This window comes from Amblyraja radiata, chromosome 2, assembly GCF_010909765.2.
Source record: "Amblyraja radiata isolate CabotCenter1 chromosome 2, sAmbRad1.1.pri, whole genome shotgun sequence".
NCBI classification, from domain to species: domain Eukaryota; kingdom Metazoa; phylum Chordata; class Chondrichthyes; order Rajiformes; family Rajidae; genus Amblyraja; species Amblyraja radiata.
The window spans coordinates 94,886,962-94,912,354 of record NC_045957.1 but is presented as its reverse complement, the minus strand read 5'-3'; the positions used below and the strand labels follow the sequence as shown (position 1 = coordinate 94,912,354).

At 43.8% G+C, this 25,393-nt stretch overlaps 1 protein-coding gene across 1 annotated transcript in view; it reads right to left on the bottom strand.

Annotated features, from left to right (window-relative positions):
* lancl2 (LanC like 2) overlaps positions 1-9,022 on the bottom strand; it is a 50,877-nt gene extending 41,855 nt beyond the window's left edge. The window contains exon 1 of the mRNA XM_033050538.1: positions 8,468-9,022. Coding sequence (XP_032906429.1) covers positions 8,468-8,629 — 162 coding nt within the window. The 5' untranslated portion in view covers positions 8,630-9,022. The remainder of the gene's footprint in view (positions 1-8,467) is intronic.
* Positions 9,023-25,393: the final 16,371 nt, after the last annotated feature.

The following is a 25,393-nucleotide window of genomic DNA, read 5'->3' as shown; positions in this document are numbered from 1 at the left end:
GATGGAGCCGCTAGCGCGGCCGCTGTGCGGGACCCGTCATTCACTGCAATACTTCTGAAGCACCTGCACCATAGATACTATAGCTATAGGATCTTTGAGCTGCACCGCTCGGTCCCGCACCTTGCTGTTGGCTGGGGGAGGAGGGAGGCGGTGGCGAGGAAATCCCAACGGCCAAGGCAGCGGGGCGATGTTGTCCGAGGAGCGCTGACCTTCCTTCCTCCACACCTTGCCCCCCCTTCTCTCTCCCTCTCTCTCTCTTGTACGCCCCCTCCACCCCCCCCCCTTATCCTGGGACCCCTGCTTTCCATCCCGCACTGATCCCCATTCCCGCCTCTATTCAGTCCTCACTGACATCCCCTGTGCTCCCCTCCCCATCTCCCTCCCCCCAATCTATTCATCCTGCGCTGATCACCCTATCCACCTCGCATTAATTCTCCTGACACCCCCCCCCCCCATCCATCCTACACTGGTTCCCCAATTCACCCTGTACTTACCCCTTTCCCATCCATCCTGCACTTCTCCATCCATCCTGTACTGATCCCCCAACCATCCTGTACTAATCCATGCATTCATCCCGTACTGACCCACCCTCCATTTACCCTGCACCTTCCTCTCATTCATCCTGTAGTGATCCCCCATTCATCCTGCACAGACCCTCCGATCCACACTGTACTGCCCCCCCCCCCCCCATTCATCCTGCACTGATCTCCCCCCCCCCCCCATCCATCCTGTACTGGTCAACCTCTTTGCTCCCTCACTGCTCGACACCTCGCTGCACCCGCTCTGCTGGACAACCTCTCTGCTCCCTCACCGCTGGATACTCTCTCCACCTGCACCTGCTGCACCTGCTGGACACCTCTCTGCACCCTCACCATCATGCTCAACTACTCAACTCTGCAGATGGCTGGTTTCTGCAACAACCACATCCCATCCTGCATCCAGGTCGTTAAACAGCTTGGACTTCTGCATCGACCCCGTTACATCCACAGAGGCTCTCGGCGCAGGCGTGTTTGCTTCAACCATGGACATTCCATTCCATCCGTCTGCTCACTACCACGCTCTGCTCCCCCTCAACCGCGTCACCCCCCACCCCAGCTGACCGCACGCACTGTCAACCGGGACAACCTCAGATCTCTCCAGCCTGCCCCCATCCCTCCACCCTCTCATAATGCCAACTTTGCCCTCCTCAACACCAGGTCGCTCAACAACAAAGCCCTTGCCCTCCATGAACTAATCCTTGACAACACTCTGGACTTCCTTCTGCTCACTGAGACCTGGCAACAACCCAATGTCTTCTTCTCCCTCAATCAAACATCCCCACCTGGATTTAATTACATTTCCAAACCCCGCCCCTCCCGCCATGGAGGTGGCCTCGCTGTTATTTTTAACCAGAATTTTTGTATCACTGAACTCACCCTCCCCCCCGTAGCATCATTTGAATTCCTCGCCTTCAAAGCCCTTTCCTCCATGACAGTCATCCTCATTTACTGGCCACCTAAACCAAACCCCTCCTTCCGATCTGACTTCACTGAACTCCTCACACTTGCCTCATCCCTCTCCTCACGTCTGCTGCTACTTGGTGACTTAAATATTCACATGGACTCCCCCACCTGCAAGCTTGCATCTGAATTCGCCTTTTTACTGGACAACTTCTCTCTCACTCAGCACGTCACCTTTCCCACCCATGACAAAGGTCACATCCTTGACCTGGTCTGCTCCACAAATCAACCGGTACTCGACCTCCATCCTTGCCTCTTCCTCCTCTCTGATCATAAGCTTATACGGTTCACCATCCCTTCTCCGACACCTCGCCCCCGCTTCCTCCGAGAAATCACCTTCCGTAATCTAAAATCCATTGATTCCCACCATCTCTCTGACCTGCTCTCCACCACTCTCCCCCTGGACTCAACCCCCATCTCACCTGATGATCTCACAAACCATCTTAACTCCACCTTGTCTACCTCCCTCAACACTCTGGCCCCCCTCAAAACAAGAACCGTAACTTTCAACACATCCTCACCCTGGTACACACCTGCACTTCGTAAACTGAAACAGACTGGTCGCCAACTCGAACGACTTATAAAGAAATCATCTCTCACAGTCCACCTTGAAGCTTACAAACTCCACCTCACTGACTACAAAGATGCCCTCATTGCTGCAAAATCTGCCCACCTCTCCTCCATATTCACCGATCACTGCCTAAACCACAGAACCCTCTTCTCCACAGTGGGCAACCTCCTCAAGCCTCGAGCCAACACTCTCCCTACCTCTACTCCGGTTCTCTGCAACTCATTCCTCCACTTTTTCGCTGATAAAATCAGCACCATCTATCAATCTTTATCCCCTGTACCCGACTCCCCAGCATCTACTCCACCACCTACCAAAGCCCCTCCTTTCAACATCTCCACTGACCTCCTTACCCCTCCTCCACACTGCTTCCTCTCCCAGTTTGACCTGGTCACCCCTATTGAAATCTCCAAACTCATCAGCTCTTCCAAACCCACTACCTGCTCCCTCGACCCTCTCCCCACTCCCCTGTTGAAGTCCTGCCTCCCCGTTCTCTGCCCCTACCTCACTAATCTCTTCAACTCCTCATTGTCCCAAGGAATTGTCCCCTCCGCTTTCAAAACTGCTGCCGTTACACCAATCTTAAAGAAACTTGGTCTTGATCCCTCCTCTCTCATTAACTACCGCCCAATCTCAAACCTCCCCTTTCTTTCAAAAACCCTGGAGCGTATCGTTGCGTCGCAACTTCATTCCCACCTCCTTGCGTATAACCTACTTGAACCCCTCCAATCTGGCTTTCGCCCCCTCCATAGCACAGAAACTGCTCTCCTCAAAGTCCTCAACGACCTCCTCACCTCTGCTGACACTGGTTCCCTCAACATCCTCATCCTCCTCGACCTGAGCGCAGTCTTCGATACAGTGAACCATAACATCCTGCTCACCAGACTCAAAGACCTCGGCATTGAAGCCTCTGCACTCAGCTGGCTCCGTTCCTACCTTTCCAACAGATCCCACTTCATCTCTCTCCACAACCACACCTCTGCTACAGCCGCAGTCACTCAAGGCGTTCCCCAAGGCTCCGTACTCGGCCCCCTCCTCTTCATCATCTACATCCTCCCCCTTGGTCAGATACTCCGCCACTTCAATCTGGACTTCCACTGTTACGCTGATGACACCCAGATTTACCTTGGCACCAAATCCCCCCACAACCCCCCCCCTCTCCCATATCAACTCCTGTTTGTCAGCTATAAAAACCTGGATGCAACATAATTTCCTCAAACTCAACAGCGATAAGACAGAATTCCTCCTCATAGGCTCCAAAGCCACTCAGCAAAATCAATAACCCCACTCTCACCATCGACGGCACCACTGTCTCCCCATCTCCCCAGGCCCGCAACCTTGGCGTGATCTTTGATTCCACCCTCTCCCTTGAGCCTCACATCCGCCATGTCATTAAAACCTCCTGCTTTCATCTCCGCAACATCGCCAAACTCAGACCCTCTCTCACACCGCCCGCTGCTGAAAGACTCATCCATGCCTTCATCTCCTCCAGACTGGACTATTGCAACTCACTTCTCCTTGGCATCAGCTCCACCTACATCAACCGACTCCAACTGGTCCAGAACGCAGCCGCCCGACTCATCACCTATACCAAATCCTGGCATCACATCACTCCAGTCCTCAAACAACTTCATTGGCTTCCCATCTCCCACCGGATCACCTACAAAATCCTGATCCTCACCTACAAAGCCCTCCACCATCTGGCCCCCCCATATCTCATTGACCTCCTCTCCCCCTACCAACCCTCACGGTCCCTCAGATCCACATCAGCCGGTCTCCTCTCCATCCACAAGTCCAACCTCCGCAGTTTTGGGGACAGAGCCTTCTCCAGGGCAGCTCCCAGGCTCTGGAACTCCCTCCCCCAACTGATCCGCAATTCCGTGTCCCTCACCATCTTCCAGTCCCGCCTCAAGACCCATCTCTTCACCTCTGCCTATCCTTAGCCCCACGTCCCCGTCCCTTTTTATCAGTGCATTAATTGCCTCATACTGTGTTTTGTATTGAATTCTGTCTTTACTTTGTGTACTAGTCATGTCTCTACTATTTATTTCATTCCCCTTACATGTTTTTCCTCTACATGCTCAATATTTGTAAGGTGTCCTTGAGACTCTTGAAAGGCGCCCATAAATAAAATGTATTATTATTATTATTACTGATCCTCCCATTCAAGAAGAATGGGGGGAACGGTCTGAAGAAGGGTCTCGACCCAAAACGTTGCCTATTTTCTTCGCTCCATAGATGCTGCCTCACCCGCTGAGTTTCTCCAGCACTTTTGTCTACCCCCATCCATCCCGTACTGATCCCCCAACCATCCTGTACAAATCCATGCATTCATCCCGTACTGACCCACCCTCCATTTACCCTGGAAATGTCTTCAGAGTGAACATTGACTATGTTTGATAACGGAATGCAATCAAATGTGTTTTAATTCCCAATGTTATTATTTGTTTTAATCCATAAAGATGGATTAATTATATTGTGAACACGTGAAACATTAAAACCGCAGTGTTCAATTGTCACTGCCACCATTGACACGTTATTACAGAGTTCATTTTATCGGCAAATCAATACTCTTAATATGGAGTATCAGTACTGTAGTTATTTAATGAGCAACATTCACAACTATACGTACGCATATATGTTACCATGGTCCAGGATTTATTGACACAGGTTGATCATACACTGAATAATCCAACCACATTTTTGTTTGGAAGTGGAAAGAATTAATAGAAATTGCATTAATTGCAATGTGTAAAAAAGAGTTGAGATACTATCTTATAATTTTGCTGCATGTCATTGTGGGATATATCATGTCTTGATTGGTGAATGTTTAGTTTGTGACTTTATTTGAAGCAGAAATAATATGTGAATGCTTCATTGAGTATAATTCCGACTGGTAACTACGCACTTCGTCCGAGCACAATATCGCACGCGTCATGCAAGCCATCTTAAATGACCACCTAAACTGTCATTTGGCAACCTAAAAAGCTGCCAAGGTTGCCCAGCTGGCAACAGGGAAAAAAAGTTAAGTGAGAGCCCTGCTAGCCTCTCCAGAGACTGCGAGCTCGTGATGGTAAAGTCCGCAGCCTGCAGTTGGAGCGATCCCAGGCTAGGGATCGACTCCGATGTTAAGTCAAAGTCAGCCGAGGAGGCTTCCAGCTCCATCAATGGTAGGCTGCAGAGCGACCAGAGATGCGATCCGGAAAAAAAACAATCGCATCACCGGTAAGGAAGAAACTGAAAAAAATGTCCCCCTCCCCCCACATAAAACAAACCAGAGAACATTTACACAAACTTTTAAAACGCACTGAAAATTAAAAAAATATGAAAAAACAGACTGTTGGCGGGGCAGCCAATCGTGTGGCGCCCCTTGTGGTATATTTAACATGGTCCATGTTAATTATTGAAAATTAAAGAACAGCTTTTTATCTTCTGATTAAACTACTGCAGCCTGGGGATTTAATACAGAATTCAACCAGCTATTTTGTTCCCTCCACCAGATATCAGATATCTTGTTTCAAGTTTTCTACCATCTCCCTTCCTGGTGGTTTTTAACAATTTAGGTCTGGACCACACAGCAGACTTTACCTCTGCTCCCTATCCCACCCCATTTCCGCACCTCAAGAAGTTGGTTATTTCACTTTTTCCATTGCCAAATTATCACTGAGCTATCCAGTTGAACTTGTTTGGCTGCATGAATGCTCAAGTCAAGTTTATTGTCATGTGTCCCAGATAGGACAATGAAATTCTTGCATTGCTGCAGCACAACAGGATATTGTAGTCATAAATACAGATCATAAAGCTTGCTCAACTTGAGTGCTTCCAGTGGTTTTATTTTTGTTTCAGACTGTCAGCAAATAGAATATACAAAAGTACTGCAACAGAACAGGCATTTTGGCCAACAATGTCTGTGCTGAACATGATGTCAAGAATAGCCTGCTACATGATCCATATTCCTCCATTCCCTGCATATTTATGTGCCTATCAAAAAGCCACTTAAATGCCACATGCCTCCACCACCATTCTTGGCAGCATATGCCGAGAGCCAACCTCTCTGTAAATAAAATGTGTACCACACATCTTTAAACTTTGCCCCTTTTGACATTTCCATCTTGGGAAAAAGGTTCTGACTATTTACCCCAACTATGCCTCCCATAATTTTATTTACTTCTATCTGGGCTCCTGGTGAATGGGATGGTTAACCCATTCCCTGCTCTTTTAGAGTTGCAATGGCTCTACATCCGCTGCAATGAGCAACCAAATTTTATGTTACACTGTGCATTTGCATCACCAAAATGAAAATCGCCCATGCTCTCTGAAGAAGGGTCTTGACCCGAAATGTCTTCTATCATAAATACATAGACAATAGGTGCAGGAGTAGGCTATTCGAGCCAGCACCGCCATTCAATGTGAATCCACAATCAGTACCCCGCTCCTGCCTTCTCCCCTTATCCCTTGATTCGGTTAGCCGTAAGAGCTCTATCTAACTCTCTTTGAATGCCTCCACTGCCTTCTGAGGCAGCGAATTCCACAAATTCGCAACTCACTGGGTGAAAAAGATTTTGCTCATCTCAGTTCTAATGGCTGTGTGTGTGTGTATGTGAGTGATGAGTGGTGTGTGTGTGTGTGTGTGTGTGTGTGTGTGTGTGTGTGTGTGTGTGTGTGTGTGTGGTCACATCTTCGCGAAAAAACGATGGTAACGGTAAAATTTTTACATATTCTGGTAGAGATTTTTCCCATGGAGTCCAAAATCTGAAAATTTCAGGCTTTATTTCTCGAGTCATTATTGAAAATGTTCAAAAATCTGGAAAAACGTGCTGTGAATGACATCACCCCCTGATCACCACCCCCTCCCCCCCCAGTTATTCAAAAGACTCGGCTGGCTCGCTCGGAGACCTTCTTCCACGCACTGCAAGTGATGTCACCCCCACGACCCCTCACCCCGGTTATTCAAAAGACTCGGCTGGCTCGCTCAGCTGCTCGGCCCTCCCCCCCACTTTCTCCCCACCCCTCTCTTCCCCCCCTCCTCTGCCTCAGCCCCCTCTCTCTCTGCCCTCACTCTCTACCCCCCTCCCTCTCCAGATGCGCCTGCGATTTGGGGGCTATGCGTGAGTGGATAGGGAGAGGATGGTGTAAAAGGAGCGAATTAATAATATTAATATAATATCAAGGGGGATGGTTAGTGTGTGTGTGGGGGGTGGTTATTGTGTGAGTGTGTGGGGGGTGGATAGTGTGTGTAGCCCCCACCCGTGCGTTGAGGGGACGGGATCCAACGAGCCCCACTTGGGCTAATGTTTCTATAAGAATCCCTCTCATCCTTCTAAATTCCAATGAATACAAGCCCATTCTTTCATCATATGACAGTCCCGCCATCCCGGGAATTAACCTCGTGAACCTACGCTGCACTCTCTCAATAGCAAGAATGTCCTTCCTCAAATTGGGAGACCAAAACTGCACACAATACTCCAGGTGTGGTTTCACCAGGGCCCTGTACAACTGCAGAAGGACCTCTTTGCTCCCATACTCAACTCCTCTAGTTATGAAGGCCAACTGCTTGCTTCACTGCCTGTTTTCTTCACTACCTGCATGCTTACTTTCAGTGGCTGAAATACAAGAACACATAGGTCTCGTTGTACTTTCTCTTTTCCTAACCTGACACCATTCAGATAATAATCTGCCTTCCTGTTCTTCCCACCAGTGGATAACCTCACATTCATCAACATTATACTGCATCTGCCCACTCACCCAACCCAAGTCACCCTGCATCCTCATAATACTCTTCACATTTCACACTACCACCCAGCTTTGTGTAATCTACAAATTTGCTAATGTTACTTGTAATCCCTTCATCTAAATCATTAATATATATTGTACATAGCTGTGGTTCCAGCACCGAGCCCCACCAGTCACTGCCTGCCATTCTGTACATTACATCCACTGGCTCTCCCTTGTCCATTTTACTTGTTACATCCACAAACAATTCCAGGTTAGTCAAACATGATTACTCCACAGATGCCGCCTGACCCGCTGAGCTATTCCAGCACGTTGGGTCTTTTTTTGTATAAATCGGCATCTGCAGTTCCCCGTGTCACCCACGTAATAACCGGCCCGGGAGCCGGGCTGTTCTGCAGACTTGGGTGGAGAGCGGCAACGCCCCGGGGCGGGTTCACCTTGGCTGTGCTCCCGGAACTTCTGTTCATATTCGCCTCTCCTCTGTAGTGCCCATTTAGGATCTTTGGTAGTGCCGCCGTTTGTGCGGAGGAGAGTAGAGGAACGACCTCCCCCGGACCTGGAGCACTTTCCTGCGGGCAGCATGCTGACAGCAGCCCGGCCCGGCGCCCCCCACCCATCCCATCGGCTCACCATTAACCCGTTTCAACACATCTGTTGCCTCCATTACCTTTCCCTGCTCGTCGAAGCAGTCCGCTCCGTCCTGCTGTTCGGGCGGGCCGGCTCCTCCGCCCGCTGCGTCGCCCCGGTCGGGGTACGGGTTGGCGAACGAGCGCTCCTCCATCTCCAGCTCCAGCTCCGACCTCAGCCGCTTTGACACAGATTCTCCCATCACACCCCGGGACTACGGGGCTTCGCGCGGGACACACACCGGCGGCGGCGGCAACGCGAGGTTCCGCCACAAACACACACACACAGACCCCGCCGGTCGGCAGCTAGCGGCACGAGGCGTACACCACCAACCGCCACACACACGCGCACAGACAGAGAGACCCCGGCGGCACGAGGCGTCCTCCACCAACCGCCACACACACGCGCACAGACAGACAGAGAGAGACCCCGGCGGCACGAGGCGTCCTCCACCAACCGCCACACACACGCGCACAGACAGAGAGAGAGAGAGACCCCGGCGGCACGAGGCGTCCTCCACCAACCGCCACACACACACACACACACACAGCGACCCCGCCGATCGGCAGCGCGAGCCGCGGACACACTTGACAACAATGAAGGTGGGAGGAGGCTGGCTGACCAGCGGCGCTGCGCAGTCTGTCGATCTTTTCCTCGCTACAAGTGCAGCAGTTGCTCCCCTTCGATTCGGTTACTATTGTACCATTCATCAAAGCCTTAACAAACACAAAAGCTCCATATGCACTCACGTTGCAAGCAGCCAAGATCACCACCTCACATTAATTTATCTACACGGTACCCACTCCTAACCTGTAAATTACACTCCAGCTCACTTGACACAATTTGTAACCACATTCTTTAACCAAAACGCACAGGGTACCAGCAAATTAATTTAAACCTCAAAATTGTGCTGCACCGCCGTATGCCCTTCAACTATGTGGACGTGGGTTATTCGTGCCGAATATATCATGACACTACTGCTATCTCTTCCCGTCTAATTAAACACTGATAAATTGTTATATAGCATTTATTAAATGTGCTCAATATATATCATATTTTGTCCTTCAATCAGCAATTTCACATAACCGCAGCAATAAAGCTATTTTTTCCAACCATTAAAAGCCACCCGCATGAAAATAATGTTATAAACGATATTATATTAAACAATTGAGATCTATGATTGAAAAACAATTACTGGTTTCCTCAATATACAATTGTACTAATCTGCACTTTCTATTGCTGACAAAACACCTCCTGTCTGCTTTCTTGCGCCAGAAGCTCGTCCGTCCGTTTCATTTCTATTTATTCCCACACCAGCCACTCTGTAGATCACTTCAACATGACAGGTTGTTCCGGTTTAGGAAACTAATCGAGATGTGAGATTTGCAGCAGGAACTTGCACAAATTACTTTTATATCTCCTTCTTTTCCTGCAGTAAAGGCGGGAATATGGAATTAGGCAGATTTACAGAAGCATCAAACTGCACTGATCTTTCTAATTCTGTGCAGGCTCAGTTATTGCGAGACCGCTGAATTACTACGATGGACAGATGGTGCATTTCTAATTTCGATGCAATGCTCACATTTCTTTCTATACATTCATTTTACTGTCTCTTTTCTATAGAATAACTTTCAATTTCATCGGAATATCACAATTTTGTGTCTATCTTTGGTGTAAATCAGCACCTGCAGTTCCTCCCTACACATCACAATTGTCATTATCTGTTTTGCGAAAGGAGGCAAAGTTTAACGAGTAATAGTGGCCCTGTTGCTTTGTTCAGAAGTGAATAGGAACGGATCGGTTGTGCGAAAGGGTGTACGTAAATTAGTGGGACTAATAAGTGAGTTCGGTATTCCGAAAAACACAAGAAATCATGGGATTTGTCAAAGATCTCGCGATAAACATTCTCGGCAACTGTGCTGCTGCGTACATACAGACCTGCGTTTCATCTGTAGTCAGTATTGAACCCGGGTCTCGGGCACTGCAAGCGCTGTTGAATTGCTACTGAAACGTCTCCGTCCCCTCGCGAGTGTCCCATCCCTGTCTGGGGGTGGCCGGAGATGTCTGGGGTGATCCTGGACTGACGTAAGTCAGACGGGAGTGACTGCCCAAGCTTACAACCAGCACGGAGAAGAAGCGCTAACTTCAGCTCAACTCTGCCTGGCCCGCTGGGTTAACCGACAGTCCTGGACTGACGGGTCACCGGCCCGTTGCAGTGGTGGCCCAGGCTTACAGCCAGCGCGGAGAAGCAGTGCTAACTCCACTGCTCCGGTCCAGTGTCTTGTAAGTCCAGGGCTGTCGGTTAACCTTGCGGGACAGGCAGAGTTGAGATGGAGTTAGCGCTTCTTCTCCACACTGGCTGTAAGCCTGGGCCGCCACTGTTCTGGGCTGGTGTCCCATCAGTCCAGGGATGTTGGTTAACCAGGCGGGATAGGCAGAGTTGAGCTGGAGTTAATGCTTCTTCTCCGTGCTGGCTGTAAGCCTGGGCCGCCACTCCCGTCTGATTCCCGTCAGTCTAGGGTCACCCCGGACATCTCCGGCCGCCCACAGACCGGAATGGAGGACACTCGAGAGGGGACGGGGACGGTCCAGCAGCAACGGAGATCCAGGTTCGATCCTGACTACGGATGAAACGCAGGTCTGTATTCATGCAGCAACACTGCTGCCGAGACTGTTTATTGTGAGTGACCTATGACCTGGGCATGCGCAGTCGGAATACCAAACTCACTTATTGTAACTGACTTATGAGAGTATCACTGTCAGAGCTTCTCAATTTCGGAAGAGATGGCTGAAAAAATAAGATGTTCAGGAGATTGCAGGGAAGATTTATCAATATGTTGCCAGGGCTTGGAATTGTTAGCTGTGATGAAAGATTGGAAAGCCTAGGGTCGTTTCCTTGAAGACGAGGACAGGTTGCATTGTGCAACATTTTATGGTGCCTGGAGAGAGCAAAAGGAAGAAAATATTTGCCTTAGTTTAGTTTCTTATTGTCATGTGTGCCGAGGTACAGATTTTGTTTGCATGCTACCCAGTCAAATAATAGACTATACACGTTTTAGCTGAGGGTTTCACCATCAGAGAGGAATGGATTTAATGTCATTGCCAGAAGAATTAGAGACCAGGTGAGGAAAATATTATTTTCAATATCTGTGTGAAAAATGTTTGTGACTCACTGCTTGAGAGGGTGGTAGATGCAGAAACCCTTGGCACATTTAAAAAGTCCCTGGGTGTGCAATTGATGAATCATGACCCGGAGGGCTATGCACCAAATGCTGGGAAGTGGGATTAAAGTGGGTTGATCCTTTTGACCATGGGCCAAATGATCTGTGTGGTAAAGTTTCTATGATTCTCAGCTTCTTGTCCCCTCCTCAACAGCGGTTAACTGTAGTATCCAATTTTAACATTTAATTTAACTCATTAATTATGAAAATGGACCTTTACAGTTATGTATGACCAGTATTTTATTAGTAGTTTATGTAGCTATTTAATTATTGGAGGTATCCAAGTAATTTAAAACCCAACAATTGGTCATATTTAATGATGTATACCATTATGATGGTAAAATATAAGCTTTTATTTATTCAATTGGATTCAGTCTCAAAGCAACAATTAAACCTTTGGGTATACTTTCATGTGTTGGTTAAGTGTAACAATATAAATAACCACAAGTTATTCTTCCTTCTTTTTCTTCTTAGGCAATCTCTTGGAATTTGGGATGACTATTTCGTCTCCAGTCTTGTGGGTTCTCTGATGTCTAATTAAATCAATATGAGAACCACAGGCATGTTGACAAATGGGACAGGTGGGTCATTTTTGAAGATGTCTACTCTTTCAGTTAATAGGATAGAAAATGGTTGAAACACTCAATTTATGAAACATTAACCCTGTTCCTTTGATACTTTAGAAGAATTTATTTAATTTATTTCCGTTTACTTTTGGAGAAAAGGTATCTTGTTGGTTGAATTCTCCACGATTACAGGGTTTGAAGGTGATCTGATGTTTGAGTTCGAACCTCTAGGTTCTTAATCCTCAGATTTTGCACTATTATGGTCTTGTTACCCCGTTTTTGGATTATGGCCTGGTTACCTATTTTTGCACTGTAATGATATGGCTACTTAGTATTATTGATCTGTGGTATTTTTGATAATTATATATGTATTTATATCTTACGATGTTAATATGAATGTTAAGCTGCAGCAAGTAGGAATTTCATTGGTCCATTGCCATTACATCTGACAATTAAATACTTTTGAGCTAGTATAAATGGATTCTTGTGTGGTTTGGGTTCGACTGACTGGAAACCTTGTTCTTATTTTCTTGAGGAATTAAGTTTCCACATGTGGTATTTAAAGAAATTAACTAATACAATGTTAATAGTCTTATGGTTATAGGGATTGCAAACCACTGATTAAGGTGTCGGGAGTCTGGTGTTAATACAGAACTTTGATCCTAATTGCTTCCAATAACTTTAATATAAATAAAACTTTTAAGTTTGAGACCAAAAAAATAATAATTGATACAATTTTTCAAGTATTCCCTTCTATTACGGGTTATTACATTAGTGTTCCTGTCAAGAAAGCAATAATTTCATTGTTTCTTTCCATAGGTGAGGAAAGTACACTCTCGCACAGCAACTGGTTGCATTATGGCTTAGGAACTGTTTGTGTGTCTTCCAAACTCTCAAATGTGGTATTTGAGATCCTGGTGTGGGGACCTGTCAATTGTGTTCTATCTCAATCCCATTCATCCTGAAGCTGAAATCATCTCCCAGTAAAATCTCTGTCACAAATACTCATTTTTCCCTTGGTGATGATATCCAATAAAGTATCGAATATGATATCACACTACCCACACATTTAAGGTGGTGTCTTTAGACAAATTCCACAATAATTGCTGATAGAGCCTTGGTGGTCTTGACAACGTATTCCAGAAAGTCTCCAGTGGATTTTAAAGCCCTCTTCCAAATTCCAGTAGCAAATGAACAATACAAATTTGATACACTTTACGTAGCTTGAGAAATTGTCTGTGCAAAATTTATTTATTCTTTATCATCTAATTGCCATTGTTGGGTATCATATTGAATGCTATCCACCAAAGTGCCCTGCAGTTGCCGTGATAAATGCTAGCAGATAATTTAAGTTGCATTCAGCCCCATATCAATCTTATGGGTGACCATTCCTATTGCACAGTGGCACAGCTGATAGAGCAGTTGCCTTGCAACTCCAGTGACCTGAATTTAATCCTGTCCTCCTTTTCTGTCTGTGTGGAGTCAGTGCTTGGGTTTTCTCCGGGTATGCCTGCCTCCTCCCACAGGCTAAATGGTCCACTGTAAATCACCTCTAGTTTATCACTAGTTTATGGGTGAGTTGAAGAATTGGGGCGAGGATATGCAGTTGAGTGGAATGTGGGAAGAAGAAAAGTATAGATAATGCTTGATGGTCAATGCAGATTTAATGGGCAATAGAGCCTGTTTCTATGCCGCCTATCTCTATGATCACAAAATTGGTCACTTGAAGGGCTCTTTAACGGCTTAAATATTTTCAGAAAATTTACCCCGTTATATCCTTTTTAGTGTTGTGATGGTTAAATCTTTGGATACAATCTGTATTTGGATATAATCTGTATTTGGAGTCCTATTAATGTATTATCATTGCTGATGTTCACAATATATGCATAAGATTGAATATATATGAAAAGTTATATGACCATTCAAGTAGATCATAACTACACAGTATGCCCTGTTACTATATATATATATATTTAGTAACAGTGCATACAGTTTAGTTATGATCTGATTGAACGGTCAAATAGATTTAAGTGACCAGCTCCTTGATCCATTGGTCGCAATTAGATGCTCCTTTTATTATACCGTGCTTATGCTTTGATATATATGAGCAATGAGACAAAACATACATTAGGGAATACAGGATATTGATTTATATCAGTTCATATTAATTTCTTACTCAGAAAGCAAAAAACTGCAGATTCGGGAAAAATTGAATAAAAACAGAAAAGCTTAACATAATTGCTACTTTATGTTGAAAAAGATCAAAGATCCATGTAATTGCTTTTTTCACATCTCCACTTTTTTACTTATTCATTCATGGCAACTCTTTATTGCCCATTTCCAATTGTCCTTGAGAAGTTGGTAGTGAGCGGTTTTCTTCAGCCACTGCAGTCCACGCTGTGAAGTTTTTTCCATTAAGCTGTTACAGAATTCTAAGAATATAACTCAATGACAATGAAAGAATAACAAGATATTTTCAAGTCAGGTTACTTGGTATTGTTCCTAAGCATTTGCTGTCTTTGTCCCTTGACTCAGTCAAGGTCGAGGGATTGAGAAGAGTTGTGAAGAAGCAAATTGACTTTCAAATAATGCACACAGCATCCATGTTGTCCATGTGGTAGTGGGAGGTAATGTTTAACCTGGTGAAAGAAGTATGAATAAAATAGGCTGTTTTGTTCTTGATGGTATCAGCATTTTTGATGTTTCTAGGAGTTGTACACGTGTGATCCTTTCTTTTTTTAGCTTTAACAGATTGATACCTCATTTTTTTGCGTTAATAATCTGGCGATGTTACAACTTTCTACAGTGCCTCTGAAAAGGACTGTGGCTTCACCTCTACAATAGTTAACAGAGCATTTGACTGCACCTCATCTACCTCTATACTTATGTTTTCCCTCTCTCCTCTTGGATTGAGCAAGGATTAAGATCCAACCTTCGACCTTCGATGCTTCTGCATTCAAAAGATCATCCTTTGCAGCACCTTCAGCAAGATTCCATCACCAAACTCATCTCACATCCTCTCCCTTTCATAATTTTAAGGAAACATTGCCCTTTGCAACTCCCAGGTCTGCTTCTCCATCTCCACCATTCACCCATTTTTACATTGATTTCCCATGCAAATAGAAGCTATGTATCACCTCTTCCCTACCTATAACACCCAGAGAGCCAAGCATATAGGTGAAGCAGCAATTCACCTGTATATAAGTTTAGTCAATCAGTACAAAAGCATGTCCTTCAGCCCCCTACTTCCTCCACACCATTCTACATACTGCATTCGGCTTCTGATCCATTGGAGAAATCAAACAGCAATCGAGTGACCACTTTGTGGAGCGCTTGTGTTTACTCTGCAAGGGTGAACGTGAGAATACTTACTACTTTACTTCTCCATCTCACTCCCACTGACCAATATGTCCATGACATCCTGTACTGTTTTAATGAGGCCCAGCAAGCCTGAGTAACAGCACCTTATCTTGCATCTGATATTGCTTCCTTCCAGATTTATCATCAAATTCAACAACTTTTGTTAATTTGCTTTCGCCGTCTGTATCAGACTGGGGCATAGCATCCATTTGCTCAGCTTTTCTCTCACCATCAGGCACAACCTTTATCGCTATGTTTTGCAACCCTTTAATTCCTTTAGTCTGTCTTTTCATACTCCATCAGCCCTTATTCCATAGCTTTTTATGAACAATCAACTATGCTGGCATTCCCTAACTGCCTCACTGATTTATTGACCAGATTACCTCACTTACAGCTTTTTCCCATAGCAGCCCTGATCTCACCTTCTTAGAGATATTCCCTTCCGACTATCTAATACTCCCCATCCACCCTGCAGCTTGATACATCTTTTTTTTCCCTTCCAGTTCTGACAAAGAATGTTCAACCTGGAGCATTGATGCTGCATCTCTTTTCACAGGGACTGCCTGATTGCTCACTATTTCAGAATTTTTGTTTTTAATTTCATTTTTAGATTTGTTTGAAGATGGTCCTATGATATTCTTCTACATCCCTCATTGAGTCTGTGATGGATCTCAGACTTGATGATAGTGATGCTGAAAGATTAGATTTCACAATGTGGTGTAATATAGTCCTGCTGCTCCTGATGGCCCCCAGGGCATCCAGTAGAAAGCTGACAGATTTGTTCTGAATCCCATTTAGCATGCTGGTATTGCTACATAATATGATAGTGTCTTCAGTGTGAAAGTGGGTTTTTGTTTATGTCTGGACTGTGCAGTGATCATTCCCATAATGTGCAGAGTCATCTTCAAACAATAGATTGGTGAGCTCAGGACTGAATAGATTTTTTTTTCTCATGTTGGTTCATAAGGATCACTTTAATCAGGAATGAAGACTTCATTTTATTGCCCAAGTAAGCACCATTTTCAGGCATAGTATTTCCAATGTCTAAGGGGCATGAATTCAAAACAGTATTTCCAGATAATCAAGCTGAACCTGGAGCCCAATGCCAAGGAATGAAAGTTAGAGTGAGTTTGCATCAATATATTATAACATGGCGGAATATTGCTGTGTCATTGCTGGTTGCTCTAAGTTAACTGATTCTGCTACATAGTCTCCTACAGACCACTGCATTGAAATTACTGCAGTAGTGCATAGAAAAATGTGACTTCCGTAGGTTAAATGATTTTCGTACTGATCTGATTGAACAAAGCTTTGACAGATTCCAAAAAAGCATTTTAGATTAAAGGAATGCTTTTGTCTATGTCTGTCAAAGTATGACACTTAATTTGACTGACATGATCACTTTAGCAGTTTTTAAAGCTGCCAACTATACAATTGATCTAACAAATTTCAACAAATGTGGTTTGAAATCCTTCGACAATTTTGGTTGCATGTTCCCAGTGGTGTCCCAGACAGAATGTAATTAAACATTTAAATAATTCAGACATGGTTGACACTATATAATGCTGCAACTGAAGATGATAAAGTGCTCTGAGTTGAACTATTAATTCAGTTAATTAATCAATTTTGACTCAATGGACCATGCTCAACATTTCAGAAATATCCTTATTATTTTGTGATGCAAAGGAACAATAAATTTAACATAACTAACTATTGAGTAAAATTCATCTGTTATGGCCATAATAATTGTAAACAAAGCGGGTTTTTCAGCTTTATGAAATATAATGCAAAATAACATGTTTTCCAAGAAAAGCCTCATTTATCTGGTATTGTTATAATTAATTACAGAAGGCTTGATATGAGTGCAAAGTTCAACTGAATTGCAATATGCTGATTATATTTAATTTCCCCCTGTCTATTTGTTATTATAATTGTTCATACCTGTATGTATCTGGACCTGGAATTTGCATGAAATTGAAATAAAAGTTTAGTTAAAGAGCAATGACAATATAGAGGAACTAAATCAGGGAAAATATCCTGAGGTATACCATAAATCAGCTGGTAGAGAAGCCTAGTTTAGCCAAGGACAGTCAATATGAATTTGTCAAGAGAAGGTTGCGCAGATACTTTGTGAGTAAATAAGCATTGATGTGAGTGGGGTTGACGGTTTACATGTATTTTAGCAAGGCATCTGACAAAATACCACACAATTAATTGGAAATTTAGTCCATGGATCATACTGAAAATGGCAAGTTGGTTTAAAAATTAATTCAATGGAGAATGCAACGGGTAAACTCAATATAGAGCCATAGATTAAACAGTGTGGAAACAGGCCCTTCGGCCCAACTTGCCTACACCGACCAACATGTCCCATCTACACTGGTCCCATCTGCCTATATTTGGCCCATATCCTTCCAAACCTGTCCTATCCATGTGCCTGTCTATTTTTTTCTTAAATGTTGCAATCGCCTCATCCTCAACTACCTCCTCTGGCAACTCGTTCCACACATCCACCACCCTTTGTGTGAAAAAGTTACACCTCAGGTTACACCTATTCACCTTAAACCTATGCCCTCTGGTTCTCGATTCCTCTACTCTAAGCAAGAGACTCGGTGCGTCTACCCAATCTATGGAACTATTATTGAATGAAGATTGTGCAGGTGGGGTTTGTCAAAGCTCAATGCTAGTTCATTGCTTCTAGTAAAATTGCTTCTGGTAATTTTAGATTAGAGATACAGCATGGAAACATGCAATGCGTTGCCAAAGAGGGTTCCAACAGATTATTCCCATAATTAACTGCCATTTCATGTCAATTACTCCTAGAATGGATAGGAGAGTGAGCTGACAGGACCTATCTATGTAAATATGACATCATATAATTGCCAGCACAGTTCATTTTTTTATTGATCTACACTTCTTTATTGGAAATCAGTTGCCTTAAAATCATAAGGAATGGCAGGGCATGTTATGACTACCTCAACACGCAGATAAAAATGTTTTTTCAGATGAACGACCTTCCAGAAACATCTGCTTCCCTTTTATGGGAAACATTTAAAGCATTTGTCAAAGGGTGTCTTATTTCATTTCAAGCTTCTCAAAACAAGAAGAATCGTGCTGAACAACATGAACTAGAAAGAGAGATAAGACAGTTAGACTTAGAAAATGCGATCGCTCCTTTTATGATAAAACATAACAAAATTGCTGCTCAAATATAGGTTAAATCATATACTCAGCTCAAATTTTAAGGCTATTCCAGCATACTAAACAAATACACTTTGAATTTGTCGATAAACCACGGAAATTGTTAGCTCGTCAACTCCGTAAATTAGAGGACGAACGAACAATCTACAAAATCAGATCAGATAAGGGAGATTTGCTCACGCTACCTAAGGACATTAATGATAGATTCCTGCAGACACTATACTCAGCATAAATAACAGACAGCTCAGTGAACATGCAAATTTTTTTGCAGAAATGCAACCTCTCAGGTTTAAATGAGAGAGATAGAGACTTATTGGGCGCAGAATCAGATATTGGAGAAACTATTAGATCTCTGAAAAATGGAAAAACGATGGTTTGAACAATTAATTTTATATGAATTTAGTGACCTGGTCTCCCCACGTTTACAGACTCTATATAGTTACGCTTTTAAGCAACAGATATTGCCACAAACTCTGACTGAATCAATAATAACACTTATTCAAAAAAAAAGATAAGGATCTTGAAGACACAGGCTCATATAGAGCCATAGCCCTTTTAAACACGGATCAGAAGATACTAGCCAAAATTTTAGCTTACAGATTAAGTTAGGTGATCCACAAGTTAATACATCGGGATGATCAATCAGGTTTTATCCAGAAACGATATTAATTCTATAATCTAAGACGTTTGTTTAATATAATATATTCAAATAGAATATTATATAAAGATATATCAATCATTTTGTTAGACGCTGAAAAAGCATTTGATCAGGTGGAATGGCCCTACCTCTTTTCTGTGATGGAATTATTTCATCTCGGTGACAACTTCTGTTCATAGGTGAAACTCCTATATACAAGCCCAACGGCTAGAATATTGACAAATCAAAAGTTGTCACCTAAATTTAATTTATCCAGAGGGCGTAGACAAGGATGTCCACTTTCCCCGCTTTTATTTGCCCTTGTTATAGAACCACTCGCAGAGAGTATTAGATCCCACTCAGAAATTAATGGGTATAATACTAACCATACAGTTAATAAAATTTATATGCAGACGATGTATTATTATACATCACAAACCCAGAAATTAGCATTCCGAGTTTATTAAATCTCATAACTCAATTTGGTTCATTCTCGGGATATAGAATTGGAATAAAAGCGAAATTATGCCAATAATGGAACAAAACCCGTTTATACTTCAACAGTATCCTTTTAAAATTGCCTATTTAAAGTTTAAATACCTTGGAATCTATGTGACCAAGAAATATACTTCTTTATTCAAGTCAAATTTTCCTCCTTTAATTACTAAATTACACAGAAATATCCAATATTGGAAAACACTTCCCATCTTTTTAGTTGGTAGAATTAATGCTATAAAGATGATTTTTCTCCCACAATTATTATACTTATTCCAATCAATTCCGATATATCTCCCAAAAAACGATGTAAAAGTACACACGCAAGACTATAGATTTAGGGGTCCAGAAACCCTTGATGAATGTTTGAATAGACATCCCAATACAAATAAATTAATATCTTATATCTATAATATCCTCTTAGATACTGAGGTTCCATCTTCAGAATCATACAGACGAGCATGGGAAGACGAGTTGGCTTAACCCATAATAAAAGACACATGGGATGAATGCTTACAATATATAAATCACTGTTCGTTAAATGCTAGACACTCCTTGATACAATTCAAAATACTATATAGACTACATTATTCGAAGGCAAAATTAAATAGGATTTTTCCAAATATTTCCCCTCTCTGTGATAAATGTCAATTTCAAGAAGCCAACTTAACGCATACATTTGTACCGTTTAAAATTGGGCGGAAATTTTAAAAATTATTTCTGAAGTTATCAATATCCAATTGGACCCAGAGCCAAAATTAATAATATTAGGATTATCAGAACATAGCACAATCTTTACAATAAGTCAGACACTTTCTTGATTACAGTCTAATAACTGCGGAAAAATTAATACTAAAATTTTGGAAAAAACCAGCAGCCCCCACAATTAAAATGTGGATTACGGAAATGACTGAGACCTTGCATTTGGAAAAAATAAGATTTGTCTTAATTGACAAACCAGAATTATTTGTTAGAATATGGTCTCCGTTTATTGAATTTTTGAAAAAGTGAATTGGTTTAACACAAAATCAGGTTTGAAAGCTGAGTTTGGGATTGGATGAATAGTTATACTCAACATTTCCTGGATATATCTCCACAATCCTGTTATTGGTAGTTTCCTTTTGCGTCTCCTTTTTCTCTCTATTAGTTTCTCTCATATTTTTCTCTCTTTATCTTTATTCTTTAAAAAACATTTTATTTTAAACTGAAGCTATGTAAGAAATCTGTAATTATATTGTCGCTTACTATTATTTGTATACATGCTTCTAATAAAAATATTTTTTTTTAAATTAAAAAATCATAAGGAATAGGAGTAGAATTCAGCCCATCATGTCGACTCTGCCATTCAATCATGGCTGATCTATCTCTCCCTCCTAACCCCATTCTCCTGCTTTCTCCCCGTAACCTCTGACACCTGTACTAATCAAGAATCTATCTATCTCTGCCTTAAACATATCCACTGAATATTGAATACTGAATCCACATTCACATTACCCCTCCCCTCTGCCTCCTCCTCACCCTTACACCCTCACCCCATACCTCTCCCAGCACCCCGCCCCCAATACACACCCACCTATTCCGCTGCCTTTTTCCAATGCGGGTTTTCCCATTGATTCAACCTCCCACCGTGGCTGGGACGCGGCAGGGAACCGGTGCACGCGGTGAAGATAAGGAGATACAGGGAGAATGTATGGATGGCCGGGAGGGTGGGCGGGGGTTGGGCTGGGCACCGGGGTCTATCTCTCTCTCTCTCTCTATCCATATCACACATTCGATGCCTGGTGAAACCCTAAAACATCGGGGAGACTAAGCGGAGGTTGGGCGATCGTTTCGCCGAACACCTCCGCTCAGTCCGCAATAACCTACCTGAACTCCCGGTGGCTCAGTACTTCAACTCCCCCTCCCATTCCCAATCCGACCTCTCTGTCCTGGGTCTCCTCCATTGCCAGAGTGAGCAACACCGGAAATTGGAGGAACAGCACCTCATATTCCGCCTGGGTTGCTTGCGTCCGGATGGCATGAATGTTGAATTCTCCCAATTTTGCTAGCCCTTGCTGTCTCCTCCCCTTCCTTAACCCTCGAACTGCCTCCTCCCATCCCCCCGCCCTCGGGCTCCTCCTCCTCCCTTTTTCCTTCCTTCTCCCCCCCCACCCCCTATCAGTCTGAAGAAGGGTTTCGGCCCGAAACGTCGCCTATTTCCTTCGCTCCATAGGTGCTGCTGCACCCGCTGAGTTTCTCCAGCATTTTTGTGTACCTCCGTATAATCCTCATCCTGGTTCCTCTGGGGATTACTCGCTGTTAAGCAACAATCGGAGAGATTCCGAGGGATTAATCTGCTCATTGAGAGCCGGAGCTCACTGGCTCCGGCAACAGGATATCAACTGTTTTCCCACAGCTCGGCCGGCCACCATTCCAGGCTCCTTCCCCTCCCACCCCACCCTCCCCCTCCTTCCTTCCCTACCTTTCCCACCCCACCTTCCCTCTCCCTCCTCCTCCCTTCCCTCCCACCCCTCCCTCCTTCCCCCTCTCCCTCCTACTCACCCTCTCTCTCCCTCCTCCCCATTTCCCTCTTCCTCCTCCCCTCCTTTCCCCTCTCCTTCCCTCTCACCCAACCTCCTTCGTTCGATGTGGGTTCAAGGCGAGAGGTTGGGTGAAGTGAGGGGATGGGGGCATCTTTGCACTGGGTCTGTGCAGCCTCTTCCATGCCTTAGATTATCACCACTGACAGCAGTCCCATCTTTGGCAACATGGTTATTATGCAAACAATATGACTGTGCCATCAGCAGGAATCTAAAAAAACATACAGAGAAACTGTCATTTTTACGATGTGTGCGATCTTATTATAACAGTATATAGTGTGAAGTACATAATGAATCATTAAGCAACATGGAGAACTGCTAAAAAAATATGCCTCTTTAATCTGCTCTCCCCAAATATTTTGTTCTTGTACACTGACATCACAGGTTACATATTTGCACATACTGCATTGCTTATACTTTTTTTGAAAGGAGGAATTTGTTCCCATATACACATTATTTGTGGATTTAAAATATCTACAGGTTTTTGCAGGCATTGATCTTCTCAAATTAAGTTATTTCATCATTGTATCAAGTTCTAAACTTAAGGAAGGTGTTACTTCTGGATTCAATTGAATAGAATTGAGTATTTCATTGTTCTGTCTGGGAATTTCATTGTCCTATCTGGGACACATGACAATAAAACTCTCTTGAATAGTGTGTGATTTTTATCATGGTATTCACTGGATTAACTTGTCCAATATTTTCACAATCGCATAAGTCTTCATATTTTTGTTTGTCACTTGCAAGATTTACAATATAATTCTAACGTTTTCAAGAGAGTTTGATTTAGCTCTTAGGGTTAATGAATTCAAGGGATATGGGGAAAAAGCCGAAACGGGGTACTGATTTTGGATGATCAGCCATGATCATATTGAATGGCTAGTCCTGCACCTATTTTCTATGTTTCCATGCTTGTTTTCACAGTGTGCCCCTTTATATCATATATTACAACCATAATTCCAGCATGTTGCTAATCAATGTTTCATTACTAAACTTAAGGGCCTGTCCCACATACGCGACCTTTTCGGCGACTGCCGGCACGTGTCATAGGTCATCAAAAATTTCAACATGCGGCGACCAGAAAGACACTATGACTCTTTGGGTGACTAGGAGACCTCTCACGACCATACAGGCGACCCCTGGTGACATGTCGTGGGTGTCACGGGGTGTCACCAGGGGGCATGTCGCCAGGGGGTTGCCTGTATGGTCGTGAGAGGTCTCCTAATCACCCAAAGAGTCATAGGCTGTATAGTTTGTTCTCATATATTCATTGCAGCATGTGGTGATTCAACGTATCCCTTTTTTTTATAAACCCATTTGAGACTGGTATCTTTTTCCGAATACGCATCCATCTCTATTGCTCTAAATTGAAAAATCTCCTATTATTTTCAATGTGAAAATCACACTTTCAGAGCCCGTGTCCGAATTGTCATATGGTAACCTTGGCAACGCAACTGCATTTGCGTTATGGTTTGAAGTTTTCTATTTGATTGTGGAGTCAATTTGAGAATAGAGAATAGCCCATCTTGGTATTCTTCACACAATCATTGTCACTTTGCAGCCAAGAATTGTCAACAAACGCTTCGGGACTGTGAGGTCAATCGAGGACCAGAGGACATAGGGTTAAGGATTTAATAAGAATTTGAAGGGTAATCACACAAAGGGTGGTGGGTGTACCAGAGGAGATAATTGAGGCATGAACTATCCCAACGTTTACAAAACAGTTAGATAGGAACATGGATAGGACAGGTTTGGAGGGATATGGACCAAATGCAGACAGGTGTGACTAATGTAGTTGGGACATGTTTGCCGGTGTGGGCAAGTTAGGCCAAAGGGCCTGTTTCCACACTTTATCACTCTGTGACTCTATGACTAATTGATCTAAGAAGGTGGTTCCACATGTTCTGTGTGAACAGAGAGGCTAATGCACCAGATCATATCCACCAAGGTATCCAATGGAACCAGTCTGAATCAGTGCACCCACGTCCTCTAATGAGCATGTTTTACTGATGCTGTTCTTGCTGATGGTTTCTCACCAAATATTTGAGATTTGGGAGTGCCGGTGGAGGATTCCCAAAATTCCCCAAATTTGCTAATTGAATCAGTAGCAAGGAAGGCAAATGCAATGTTAGCATTTATTTCAAGAATACTAGAATATAACAACAGGGATGTAATGCTGAGGCTTTATAAGGCATTGGTCAGACCTCATTTGGAGTATTGAGAACAGTTTTGGGCCCCGTATCTGAGGAAGGATCAAGAGTCCAGTCAAGATTGTTTTTTTTTGTCATGTCCCAAACAGAACAATTAAATTATTACTTGCAGCAGCATAACAGAATATGTAATATGTAAACATAGTACTCTGTATGTATATATATAAATACTAGACCAAGTGCAGACCCATTGGGTCTGTTCCCCCAACGTGCAGTTGTGGGGGGGGAGGCGGCATGCAGCGTCACACACACTAACTATCCACCCCCCCCCCCGCACTCACGCTAATTACCCCCCTTGATATTATATTAATATAATTAATTTGCTCTCTTTACCCCATAACCACCCTATCTACTGACGCATAGCCCCCAACTTGCAGTCACGTCTAGAGAGGGGGGGGGGGGCGGGGGTAGAGAGTGAGAGCAGAGAGAGAAGGGATAGAGGGAGAGGCAGAGACAGAGAGAGAGGGGCAAGAGGGAGAGGGGTGGAGGGGAGGAGAAGAGGGAGGGTGGGTGAGGGGGGAAAGGTGGGTGAGGAGGGGAGAGAGGGAGGGGAGGGGAGGAGAGAGAGGGGAAGGGAGGAGAGAGAGTGGAAGGGAGGAGAGAGGGGGTGAGGGGAGGGGAGACAGGTGGGGAGCAGAGAGGGGGAGGGAGGGTGAAGGGAAGAGGGTAGGGGCTGTGGAGGGGAGGGGGGTTTAGG